Genomic DNA, 14,371 nt, shown 5'->3' with positions numbered 1-14,371 from the left:
TTAAAAAATCGCCAAATTTGTCACCAAGTTGGCGACAAAAATTGGTGACCAAACGACTGGCGATAAATTGCCAAGTGTCCGCCAAATCGTGACACCAATTGAGTTTACATCGAAATTAACATTGATTTTCCCCCAAAAAAAGGGGCAAAAGACCCCTTTAGTAACACCCGAATGCAACCAAAAGGAGAGGTGCACAACTAGACCCCACTAGGAGTCTATGTACCAAATTTCAACTTTCTAGGACATACTGTTCTTGAGTTATGCGACATACATACGCACAACCGCACATACATACATACATACGTACATACAGACGTCACGAGACAGTTCGTTATAATTAACTCGGGAATCATCATTATGGATATTTCGCGTGTCTATACGTTCTTAGGCACTTATCCACGTGTGGTTGAGTCGAAAAAAAACTCAATATTCATTCGGGGTGATTAAAATGGAAATTAAGGTCGATTTTTGAGTGAAAATGTTTTCACGAATACAATACTTCCTTTTTTGTAAAAGGAAGTAAAAATAAAGTTTGTTTGGCCACTGTTGATGATATTTAGAGAGTAAACTATTGAATAACATTAAAATTGCCAGTAATGGGACATGCATTAAATTGGAGTGAAAGAAAGTCATCAGTTCGTTTTACTTCAAAACAACAAAAAACACCCTTCTACTTTTTTCTATATAGCAAGAGAATGATTTAAATATGCTACAAAAAAATTGATGCAGATCGTAGTAGGTACTCCGGAGATATGACTTATTTAATCTCTCAATTGAAAAAACATAAAGAGATAGAGTGGCAACAGAGATAGATAAAGAGTGGCAACATCCAACTCTTCACAGAATACTTTCTGCCGTTTAAACTGAAATAAAAAAGTATTTGCTTGATATTGATACCAAATTCAGCTTAATTAGTTGAAAAATAAAGAAATTAGAGAGATTTTCTAAATTCATGCCAAAACGGTGATCCGAAAAATGATCAAAAATCGAATTTTTTTAAAAAATCTCCAAAGCGTAATTTTTATTCAAAAAATCTAAAAAAAATAATTTGGGCTTTCCTCATAGATATCGATTCGTAAAAAAATAATGGACAAAATCGGAGACATGATGGCACATGGCATTAGGCGATTTGACGTGAAATGACCCGACTGAGATTTCCATAATTGCGTAATGAGGCTTTTCGCAGTTGCCTACTCCGCAGATGCTAGAGAGTAGTGATGTGCCGGATCGTTAAAAAAGCAGATCCGCGGATACGGATACGGATCTCAAAATGTTTTTGCTCAAGTGAACTATCCAAGCGTAAAATTTATTACAGAAGGTATTCCCGTCACTATAATAACACTGTTTCTTCAAAAAATGTAACCTGCGGCGAAAATATAATAAAGACTATGATTTACTCTTTGAAGAAATCTCCGTTAAAATTGATGGAGAGTTGGAAGGATCGGGTCAGCGCAGCATTAATGCTTAAATAAAATGTGAAAAATTATTTCTATCTTGCTCGGTAGCTGTAGGATACAGGAGCAATAATGTAAAGCTGCTACTTGATAGGCTAGAAATAATTTTTCGCATTTTATTTCAGCATAAATGCAGCGCTGACCCATTCCACCCAAATTACTCCGACCGACGAAATAACAGAGCCGTGAACACCTTTACAAACAGTAAATAGAGACTTTTGTCTCACTTCTTTTGAAGGATACCGGGAAAAACCAAAATGAAGAAAAACAGAAACCCCATATCAATAACGAAACCTAATATTAAACTAAAAATTAAAAAAAAAAACATGTCTCAGAGGACCGTTGGCTTCTGAAATGATACCTCATAATTTAAATAGGGAATAAAACCTAATTTAAACGGAATTTTAGAGTCTTTTATTCAAATATTTAAATATTTTTAGAATAGAAAAGATCCGTTTAAGATCCGTCAAAAAAGTAACGGATACGGATACAGATCTTTATTTTTCTTCGGATATCCGCGGATACGGATATCCGGAACATCACTACTAGAGAGTGCCTGACGTCATCCGGGAGGCGTGTATATATGCTCCACGAGGTTAGGTTGCGTAACGCTTGCAAGGGATTTCATGATTTATAATTGGGGATTTTGAAAAGCCCCACTTTGTAATTACGGAAATCCCAAGTATAAATCATGGAACACCTTGCAAGCGTTACGCAACCTAACTCGTGGAGCATATAATTTCTTCCATACTTGAACTCCTTCGTCTACCTAATATCGTCAAAATCGCTTTAAATTACGGTTTTGGGAATTTGATTTTGAAGAAATGTCCAGGAAATCCTAGAAACCACATCCTAAACCCTAACGTCATCAAAAGTGTTCTACACTTGCGTTTTTGGGAGTTCCATTTCGAAAAGTCTCCAGGCGGGAGAACATCGAATACTCGTTCCGTTAAAATTACTGAACATTTAAAAGATCTTCGGTGATGTTGCAGTAAGTTACCGCCATAAGCCAGGGCTAAGGCATAAATGCATAAAATACACGCCAGCTCAGTTATTCCATCCGAGGACTCTGTTTGACTCTCTTGGCTCCTTTAAGAAGTTTTCATCTTCCAGCTCAGTTACTTCGTAATCCGGGCTGATGATTGCTAAAAAGCACGAAACTGCAGTCCTCGGATGGAATAACCGAGCTGGCGGTGTATTTTATGTATCTTCGGTGATGATTAAAAAAGGGGGGGGGGTTCGGGGCTCTTCTCGGAAATATTTCAAAAATTGAACTTGGTTGCCTACAATTGCGTTTTTAGAACTCTTACAATTTCGGAATTTTTCGGGAGGGTCTTGATCTCCCTATTTCTGTACAAATGCTTTATTTAAAATTAAATTCATTGTTAATTCGTTTTCTCTTCATATGCGACGAATTCTCTTTTTAGGAGGGGGACCAAAATTAGATTTTATATGGGGGTCGAAAATTTGAACTCACGCTGTATGTTTCTGTTTGATTTGAAGGAGAATACTTTCTTCACAAGTTTGAAAAAATTTATTATTTCTTATTTTGCTACATTTTAATGAATTTTTCATTTGCTAACAGCTCAACAAAATTAAAGAAACCTTTGGTACAGAAAAATCTCCTGCTAAAGAAAACGAAAAATATTCTCTCATGGGGTCACAAAACAAACCACTGAGCAGTCTCGAAGTTTTGACAAACCAAATACCGTATTTTCCAAAGGAAAGCAGCAAAACCTTCCAGTCTGAGGTACATAATTTATTTTTCGCTACAATAATTTTCAGTTATGGTGTGATGGGTTGTTGTTTTGGCATTACAGTTAAAGTGTATAATTCGGTTATTTCATAGAATAATTAGGTATTTCATAAAATAACTAGACAAGTCAATTAAAGTAATTGATAAAAAATTTCATTAGTAATTAAATAAAAAAACTAGTTCTTGTATGGAATAACTATTAATAGACAAAGTGAAAAATTTACAATTTTAAATTATTCTATAATTCATTTTTTATAAATAGCTAAAATCACTCGAAAAATAAGGTTTCCCATCCCTTCAAAAGTCATCGCTTGAAAACAGGTTGCAGAAAGCAACGTGTAAAAGCAACGCAATGAAGCGTAGATACTGGAGATGTGTCGTTCATGAACGAACGGATCAAAAAGAACGAATCCTTAAAATGAACGGATCCGTTCGTTCACTTAAAAAATGAACGACCGTACTTTTGAACGGTGAGCGTTTTTGAACATTGTATTGATGTACTGTGATAAAATCGAATTTTATCATTACTTTTTTTTTTTAATTACATACATCTTCAAATTTTTAACTCTCAATCAATCTCAAATTTCTTTTTTCTTAATGCAGTAAATATATTCATTCGAACCTTTTTACTTTCTGCTTTTTCATCTTTTATCTTTCATCGTTGCAGTTCATTTGCAATTTTCCGTTTGTATTTATCCATTAGTAATGTTTTGTGCACCGCAAACGCGGGCTACTTTGGCCCTAGGGTCCTTCTTTGGTTCAAATTGAAAAGAAAAAAAAAACAACGTTCTCTGTGAACCTTCAGGAAGCAATTTTGAAACTTATTTTGACAAAATCCGTTAGAGAGCAGCCTCAAAGAATCAGTAATGTGTACCAAGCAGGTTGATAGTTCTCCACAAGGAGCAACACTACTAGTTTTTTTTTTTCTTGTGATAACATGTGTCTTTATAACCTCTCAGACTTTTACCCGTAGAAGCAGTTCTATAACAGCTAAGAGTTTTTGAAGTACCAATTTATGAACACTATTTGATACTTTATGTAGTGTCATATTTGTACTTCTCATTTCTGTTACGGTTTTTATTTAAAAAAAAAATTACAATAACAACATATCTCCTAGCCTAAAAATAACGAACTACTTTGGCCCAGCATAAAAACTTGAAACAAACCGTCAGAGAGATTTGTAAAAGAGAGGAAAAGCTAAAACTAAAACACCAAACGTGAAAAACACAAGAAAAAAAACAGGAATTTTCAGCAATGGATTAAAATAGTGATTATAGACTCAAATCTTCAGGGCCTAGTTACATGGCTTTTGAGATGAAGAGAGCTAAAAGTTGATCCAGTTGGCATCTACTTCTTACAAATTTTGTTAAATGTTAAAGGTTTTGGAAAGTTTACGGAATTTGGTACTTTGGAATGGAATGAGCTCGGGTTTCCAGGGATAACTGTTCATGCGAGAGAAAAAGGAGCTAATGTTCAGAGCATGGAACGCACCAAAAAGATTTGGAAGTAATCGAAAATTTCGGATCCTTTGTTTTACGAATGGGGTTATCTTAACAAAACCATTCAACCTCTGAAACTGTTAAAAAGATGACTGTTCTCCGTCGGTACCTTCTGAAACAATTATTATATAGGTATGCACGCACATTTTTAAAATAATTTAATTTTCCTTAAAACAAAAATGTATGACTGTAACTTGTCAACAAAACAAAAAAAAAATCTTTTAAATAAACAATTTTTCCTGTGAACACACATCTTTCTTTAGCTCTAGTTAGTTCTACAATGATTTTAAATAGGGAAAAACACTTTGGTCCAAAGTAACCCAAACGTAAGAACAACATTGGCCCAAATTAAAAACAATTAAAAAAGGTAATAATGTTTTAAAACGAAGTGATCAGTATTTAAAAAATGAATTAAGAGAACTCTAGCTGTGTAGAACAGGTTTCCACAGCTTTGAAGTATGAGTAGTTACAAAATTGTTATAAGAATAAGCCGAGAAAAGTTACAAAATGTTTGGGTCAAAGTAGCTCGCGTTTACGGTAACTTGTTTGGGCTACAAACAAAATGTTTAGGCATTCAACTTCCTGTCCCACGTACCTGCCAAAATCCTTGTCACGCTTGCTGTCACCAAAATTATTTCTATAAATACATTTTATGACTTTTCTGACAAACCTTTTGTCTTTAATAACATCCCAATTACCAATTACCACCTATATTGATTTGGCTTTATTTTTTACTGACTATTACTGACTATTTTTTTACCCATTTAAAAAAGTGATACGGTTTTTTTTTTTTTTTTTTCTGTTCTCATCGATACTGTGAAATATTTTAGAAGCTCTCTAATTTAGGTGAATCTTTAGGGCCCTCTTTAGGTGAGTCTTTTTTTTTTCCAAGTAAAGTTATCCGGTGTTCCGGCTGAGCTACCGATATATTTGTTTTTACTTTTTTCGTTATACATGATCTATCGGTAATGCTATAATTACATTTACAGTGCTGTAGCTGGAAAATTTAATAACTTATTTTTTTGCTATGCTGAAATGGAAACTGAATAGAAACCATATCTTATCATTCAGCAACTGAGAAATATCTTACAAAATATGAACTATAGTTGCTTTATACAACTAAACCTAAATAAAGATTTTTTTTATTGATTTTCATAAAAAAAATCTTTATTTAGGTTAAAAGCATATTTTCTTACTTTTAGATCATTTTAGTTGTTTTTCCTAACAGAATATTACTGATCTAATGAAACATTTCGAATGTACGTGACTATGTCGCGCAGAGAGAGGTCAGCTGGAACGTTTTTAAATGAAGCCGTTCAACGAGTTGAAATGAAGTCGAACGAGTTGAATGAACGGATTAAAAGAATGAACGATCCTCTAATGAACGGATCATTAAAAAGAACGACATTGCCTCCTCTAGTAGATACACAAATGATAAGCAACACACAGCATGGCAAGGGCAAGTACACACAGTGGTACTCCAGTTATCCGAACTCCGGCTATCCGAATCGCTTCCAGAGTTTCCATAAATATAGATATTCCAAGAAAACTGGATTGTGCTATACGCATTTGTAAATTCAAAAAATAAACCAGTTTCTTTATTTTGTAGGTAATGAATATTCTTCCGTTCTGAAAGAGTAACATTTAAAGCGGCATTATGACTTCAAGCAGAATTCCGACTCGATAAGATGCGAGACAGACAGTGATAATTAGAAAATCAATTTTTGCTAACTCGGTGTGAAGTACTGAATAAGAATGAAGTGTTGGAGTTAGTTACATAATTTCTGAGCAAATTTCTAAAAAATCAAACTGATGGTGCGTTTTTAAAGAAGTGCATAGAATCCGCATCAGCAGTCGAAATTCCATGCCTCCCCCCCCCCCCGACGAAGCGTTTGAATGCATAAATCAAATTCTTCTGGGGTATGAAACACCCCACTTCACCAATTAAGGATAAATAGTTAAAGTCATTATTACAACAGCAAACCTTAAAATAACTTCAATTCAACATACAAAACTTTCAATGAAGCAAAAATTAAATAATTTTAAAAGCAGATTCTTACCGATTGGGCCTAGAATGAAGTTTTATCTTCTTCTGGATACAGTCCGCAATAATACTTAAGTAACATTGTCACTCTTACTTCAACACAATGAATATTGCCACAATAGTTTTGCGAAAGCAAAGTTTGAAGAAGGTTCATGCAACGGTTCGTCACGACTTGCAATTTATTATGAATAGGATTGCAAGTCGTGTTTTTAATGCAGTCGGTAATAAAACTTCATCATCCGATTCACATTGAGCCTAGAATGAAATTTTACACTTTTCTGGATTTAGTCCACAATAATACTTATAGTGTCCCTCTGACTTCAGCTGAACTTCAACACAATGAATAATGCCTCAATAGTTTTTCAGAAGCAAAATTTGAAACAGATTTTTACCAATACAGTACGAATAGAATTGAAAGTCTTGTTTCTAATGCAGTCGGTAAGTAAACTTCAGCATTCGATTCACATTTACGCTGTGACCTGGTATTCACAGAAATTCATAACAATAAAACTTTCTTTGACACACAAATGAAGTAAGTTTTCAATCATATTCTTCTTAATAGAGTTATGAATAAGGTTTCAGTTCTAAATGTTCAAACAAAGAATCGTTTAGAAATTTTCTTTTAGTTTAATAAAAAGAGTTTAATGAAGCTTTTCAATTGTACTATAGTATTTTAAACAATTAATTCATTTTGATAATGTTCCAGGACATGTTAAATTCCTCCGAAAATGGGAACTTGCCACATTTTAGTAAAAATAAAGAAGTCGCTCATAGAATTCGTCGCCAAACCGAGACTATAAGCAATAACAGGAAACCTTCAGTACAATTTAACCCGAAGAGTTGTTCAGTGTCTTACATAAACCAACGAAACCAATCCAACGATAAACGAAATCTAATTCGTCAAGTCCTTTTAATCACAGGAGGATTCATTTCGAACAACATAGATGACGAAAATGCAGGTACATTTTGTTGATGTACATATGTTGTATTAGTCATAGAGCCAGGATTATTATGCAAAGCATAAGTACATATGCAATGGGGTCGTTTTCAAAATTTTAAAAGTATTTTTTCTGAAAGAGTATGCTTAATAACAAAGGATCTGACTATTTTTTTTTAAATAATTTGACTAAGTTTAATATTTAAAAAAAATTCTTTAATTGGTGCGCTTTTATTGTTTAAGCTTCTACCGATAACATCACAAATGATGAAATGCCATTCACTGTTGCCATTCACGGAGCAAAATATTTAATTCGCATCATTACTTACGTGTATTGGCAACGATATGGTTGATAGCAAGCGTAGAGCGCAATTTTAATTCGGTACTTGATTATCATAACGTGAAAACGTAGTAGAAAGATGCGGCAAAGTGCATCATTTGTGACGTCATCAAGACCACGCCTTGTTTGAAAAATCGGATATTTTAAAAAATTTATTAAAAATTAAGTGTTGTCAAAATGGAAGTTTTTTTCCCTCGTTCCATGGTTGTTTTTTTTTTTTTTTTTTTTTCTTTCTTTTCCCCCGTTTATTCTATCAGTTTTAGTGACTAAAAGTAGTATTTTTGAATGAAGGAATCAGCCCCTGACGTTAATGCATAATTACATAATAGTGGCAAATTTTCAAAATGTGTGCATATTACTGCGTTCTTCATTAACTTTTAGATTTTGTTTCGTAAAAGAAAGATGACTAAAAACTATTGCGTTCTTCATAAAGTACAAAAACTCGGACAACCTGTGGAATTTTCTCGGGTTGTCTGATTTTTTTTTCCACACTATTATTGCGTATACTATTTTTTGTGCATATTATCATGAGAAATAAAATTCATTGCTTAAAGCAGCGGTTCCTAAACTTTTTCGAGTTGCGGCATCCTTCGAAGAACTAGAGTTTTCTCATGCCTCCCCAGTGTATACATATAATATTGATACCAGGGACATTTCGCGGTATCCTTGCCTCTTCCAATGGCACCCCAGGCTGCAGCGGCATATAATTTGGGAACCACTGGCTTAAAGTTAAAAAAAATAGAAGAATAGCAAGGATAGAAGAATAGCATTCGAGTATTTAATTAGATGTTAAAACTTTTTTGCGTGAATAAAAAAGTTTTATTGCTTGTTTTTTGAACTGTTAGAGCATATTTTAGGAATTTTTAGTACATATTTTGATGATTTTACTGTGCTGTAATCGTAAATAATGTATAGAATTCTGATGAAAATAAAGTGATACCCATGTTAGGAAAATAGCAAGAGTTAGGAGTGCACAGGCAGCTTAGACTGCATTCATCGAGTAGGTATTTATTCTGTTACTGAGTTCAAGAAACGGTAAATCATTTCTCCCAGAAAAGATAACATTCCTACTTCGCATTAATTTCAGAATATTTAGTTACGTCTCCGTATTTTTAAGTTTTCATATTGCAAGTATATACTTACATCTAGTATATACTTGCAATATGAATATATATATATATATATATATATATATATATATATATATATATATATATATATATATATATATATTGTAACGGATCCGGTGCGACTTCAACTTTCTTGAAATGAAGACACAGTTCTTGAGAACACACAGGAAATTTATTTACACTATGTACAGGAAAGATCGTCAACAACTGCTAAATTAATCATCAGCAATTAAGCAAATAACTCACAACACCGTAAACTCAACGGTTACACACGTATTTACTTCCAAATACGAAAAACAACACAGCGAAATGCCTCGCAATAAACAGAGCTAATACACTCTCAGTACAAATTCTCAATCGAAACTGTCTCTTTATCATGCGTAACGCTTTTTATACACACCGAAAGAGAACTCTCAAATATTCCACAAGATTCCAAATGCTTCTCGAAAATCGTAGACCATTATTTTATTTCTTCTTTTTATTCATTCACGAATCTTATCAATGAAAAATAGGGGGACCATATACTTCAATCGAATGTATAGGGGCTGTATATTCATTACGGGAAACTATTTACAGGTTATGTTATTACAATAATTACTATTTACAGAATTTGTAACAATATATATATATATATATATATATATATATATATATATATATATATTGTAATTTTTAACATGCAGGGAAAGGCTTTATTCTGACGACGCTGAACTCGATCCGGTACATTAACTGTTTTACTGTTAAGACTGTCATTTCAGGGGAATGAAGAAACGAGAAAGGGGTCAACAATGAACGCTACCTACTGGAGTTTAGGGTTCATCCACTGGAGTTGGGGTTACAATTTCAAGTATAAAAATATCACAAAAAAGGGAATGACTTCGTACTAATGTAGAAACAATTTTCAGCCGTCAAACCTTGATGGGCGACTTTCTAGTGAATACATAAAGATATTAAGGGTTGACAAATAAATATTGGTATTCCGAGTGAAAGTACTTGAACTGTTTCGTGCAGGACACGCTTTTGAAAATCAACTTTTAAAGTTCGCAATTCTAACGAGATATCCTCGGAATCTATTCAAATTTTAAATATACGATTTGTTTTTTCACGGACATTTTTTTTTTCTTTTAAGTTTCAAAAAGAAACAAATAGTGAACCATTTCACAGAATACCATGCGTTTGTGCCGCGCATGACAGCTCTATATTTCGTTTCAAAAGTAATGTTTAAAGAACGTGATAAAAAAAGAAAAATTGCCTCTGCAATCACATAGGGTCAGGTGGAGTAGAATGGGTAGTTTATTAATCTTTGAGTTACAGAAAAAAAAAATCTCATCAAAAACAACCCTGTTGTGAAAAAGTTTCCCGCCAATAAAACCTCTAACTTTTCCTCACAAAAAAGTTAACCCTTCATCCTAAACCCTAAAACCATCTAACTGACCCAAACAACCCATTAAAAAATAGAGCTACATCACGTTTATCGATTTTAATGTGTAATAAGACTGGTTTATGATCTCAATTATCTTAACGTTATTGATAAAAACTCTTTGTTATTTGAAATATGTTGCATTATAAAGACAAATAATCTCTTACGTGGTGAAAATTATCTGAAAACGATAAAAATAAACAAATCCGTATATTGGGGGAGGGGAAGATAGTGGTTTTAATTATAGAAAGATACAATATATATTCTTTACTCTTCTGTGCACCCCAGGAAAGCTCGAATGAAGTGTGTTAGAGTTAAAAGTTTAAGCAAGGGCACACCTAGCTTAAATTTCTGGGAGGGGGGAGGGAGGCGAAATCTCAATTTACGGAATGAAACTCCGAATTTCATCAAGTGTTTCTAGTTCGAATGGTGATTTGTACGAATAAAGAACCATTTTTTCATAAGATATAATAGTGTAAATTGGATTAATCCTTTCCAGATTACAGGTGATTGATTATTTAAACATTAAATAACTATTTAAAAAAAAAAAAAAAAAAAAAAAAACAATACTACACACAATGTTCAGTAAATTACCGCCCATTAGCCAGGACTAAAGCAGAAATACGTGAAATACACCGCCAGCTCAGTCATTTCCAGCCGAGGACTGCAGTTTCGTGCTTATTAGCACTCATCAGCCCGGCATAGGAAAGTGACTGAGCTGGAGATGGAAAACCTCTTAAGGAAGCCAAGAGTGCGAAACAAACTGGTAGCCAATATAGAATTAGCAGCCCTGACGAGTGACCGAAGCAATGGTTCGGTTCAACTCGAAGATTGAACGCAAGGCAAGGTATGTTCAGTAAATTACCGCCAATTAGCCAGGACTAAAGCAGAAATACGTGAAATACACCGCCAGCTCAGTCATTTCCAGCCGAGGACTGCAGTTTCGTGCTTATTAGCACTCATCAGCCCGGCATAGGAAAGTGACTGAGCTGGAGATGGAAAACCTCTTAAGGAAGCCAAGAGTGCGAAACAAACTGGTAGCCAATATAGAATTAGCAGCCCAGACGAGTGACCGAAGCAATGGTTCGGTTCAACTCGAAGATTGAACGCAAGGCAAGGTATGTTCAGTAAATTACCGCCACTTAGCCAGGACTAAAGCAGAAATACGTGAAATACACCGCCAGCTCAGTCATTTCCAGCCGAGGACCTGCAGTTTCGTGCTTATTAGCACTCATCAGCCCGGCATAGGAAAGTGACTGAGCTGGAGATGGAAAACCTCTTAAGGAAGCCAAGAGTGCGAAACAAACTGGTAGCCAATATAGAATTAGCAGCCCAGACGAGTGACCGAAGCAATGGTTCGGTTCAACTCGAAGATTGAACGCAAGGCAAGGTATGTTCAGTAAATTACCGCCCATTAGCCAGGACTAAAGCAGAAATACGTGAAATACACCGCCAGCTCAGTCATTTCCAGCCGAGGACTGCAGTTTCGTGCTTATTAGCACTCATCAGCCCGGCATAGGAAAGTGACTGAGCTGGAGATGGAAAACCTCTTAAGGAAGCCAAGAGTGCGAAACAAACTGGTAGCCAATATAGAATTAGCAGCCCAGACGAGTGACCGAAGCAATGGTTCGGTTCAACTCGAAGATTGAACGCAAGGCAAGGTATGTTCAGTAAATTACCGCCAATTAGCCAGGACTAAAGCAGAAATACGTGAAATACACCGCCAGCTCAGTCATTTCCAGCCGAGGACTGCAGTTTCGTGCTTATTAGCACTCATCTGCTTTAGTCCTGGCTAATGGCGGTAATTTACTGAACATACCTTGCCTTGCGTTCAATCTTCGAGTTGAACCGAACCATTGCTTCGGTCACTCGTCTGGGCTGCTAATTCTATATTGGCTACCAGTTTGTTTCGCACTCTTGGCTTCCTTAAGAGGTTTTCCATCTCCAGCTCAGTCACTTTCCTATGCCGGGCTGATGAGTGTTAATAAGCACGAAACTGCAGTCCTCGGCTGGAAATGACTGAGCTGGCGGTGTATTTCACGTACTACACACAATATTGTTTCCAAATTTTCCTGATCGTCAGTCAAAATCTCTTGAATAAGAAAATCTTTTGGGAGGTCACACTGACCTCCCGTGCTCTCCCCCTGAGTTTGTCTCAGACCAACTACTTTCTGCATGTTCTCATCAAAATCCGAGCTTAAGGCTTTCAATGCTGTCTTTCAGGTAAAGAAATGTTCCTGTACTATCCTACTTCGAATGAATGGTCAAAATATGGAAAAATGCTGGAACCAAGACATCACCATTGCTCTGCATACATGGACGGATATGTTTACATCATAGGTAATGAATCAATTGAAACTCAGTAAAATATCTTTATAATTACCAGAAGATGCTCACCCCACCCCCCTTCCCTCTTTGAAAGGGGCCCTCCTCCAAAATGAGATTTTAAAAAACCCTCTAAAATCCCCCTTCCCCTTAAATTTTTAATGGCGCAGTGTGAGCTATGAACTCAACCCTCCTACCCTCGTGTAAACACCTCAGCTAAAATGATTTCATATTGAAAGAAAACATTCAAAACTGTTCTATGCACTTTTTCATGAGTTGCACATAAAGCACGTTAAGCTACGTTTAAAATTTCAGGTACTTCTTTTTCGTTTCTTTTTGCTTTAAAGCCACAATTCTCATGCACAAAAACAAGGAGGTGTGCATTGCAAAGGCCCTTATTTTTCAACTTTGTAAAAAGGTAGCTCCTATTCTAATTTTGTTTCAATGGACAAAAAAAAAGACAAAATATTAGCTCAATCTGAAAAGTTTAAGGGGTGCCTCAACAAGTATAAAATTTTCGAATTCACAAAAAAAAAAGATTTTTCAGCTTTAAAAAGTTTTTTTTTTTTTAATCCAAACAGATTTGCGTTTTTGAGACTTTAGTTCCTATTATGAATGTTATTTTACTCTATTCTATTCTATTCTATTCAAGAGTCACAACTGACTACAACTGTATTTATGTAGAGGACTGCATACTAAGTGCCTTGCCTCCATTATTTTATATACCGATAGATGGCAGCACCATCACCGGATCGAACAGTTAATGAGAATTTAGAACTAGTCCAAGAGCTAATAGCTACCTGGTACTAGCACCCCCAGAGGTATCGTTTCACTTGGAGGACATTGAGACCACGAGCATATTTAACGTCGCCCAGTCCCCTTTAATGACGACGGTGGGTCTTCGACCAGCGGGGATCGAACCCGAGCCCCTCCGGCCCCGAGTCCAATGCCCTTTATTTTACTCAAATTGTTCTTTTCAGTGAGAACGAGACTCCACATTGCCATAAAACAAAAATAAAGCAGAAACGTAAAACGGCTCGTTTTCGGTTTCAGTTACGTTTCAAGAGAACGTGGACTCCACTAAGGCAGAATTTGTTAATAATCTTTACATTATCATTGAGTCTTCACTATTTAGTTCATAAACAATATAAATGGCACATAATAAAGCATGATTAGAAATAATGTGGCTGAGTTCTACGATAAAATGATCATTAGGCAAGATTGAAAATAAATAATAAAGCTTCAATTGTTGGTTAATTTAGTTCATTTTTTGTATAAGTACGAAATAATAAAAATAGAGCATGAAATTTAACTTATATAGTAGCAGTAACTTTACAAAATTTCTTTAACAAAAAACAAAGATAAAGCCACTGTAATTGACATTGCACAAGAGAAATTATAATAGCTTACAAAAATTAACTGGTGTTTACAGTTGCAATGCTTACCTTTTCATCATTCTCAGCTGA

General features: G+C 35.0%; 1 protein-coding gene across 1 annotated transcript in view; it reads left to right on the top strand.

Moving 5' to 3' along the window:
* The window catches only part of LOC129221887 (beta-scruin-like), a 72,984-nt gene that overhangs the window by 29,607 nt on the left and 29,006 nt on the right, over positions 1-14,371 (top strand). Inside the window, exon 2 of the mRNA XM_054856296.1 lies at positions 12,804-12,920. Coding sequence (XP_054712271.1) covers positions 12,804-12,920 — 117 coding nt within the window. The remainder of the gene's footprint in view (positions 1-12,803; positions 12,921-14,371) is intronic.

The sequence above is a fragment of the Uloborus diversus genome, chromosome 1 (genome assembly GCF_026930045.1).
Source record: "Uloborus diversus isolate 005 chromosome 1, Udiv.v.3.1, whole genome shotgun sequence".
Classification (NCBI taxonomy): Eukaryota; Metazoa; Arthropoda; class Arachnida; order Araneae; family Uloboridae; genus Uloborus; species Uloborus diversus.
This window is presented reverse-complemented; position numbering and strand designations above follow the sequence as displayed.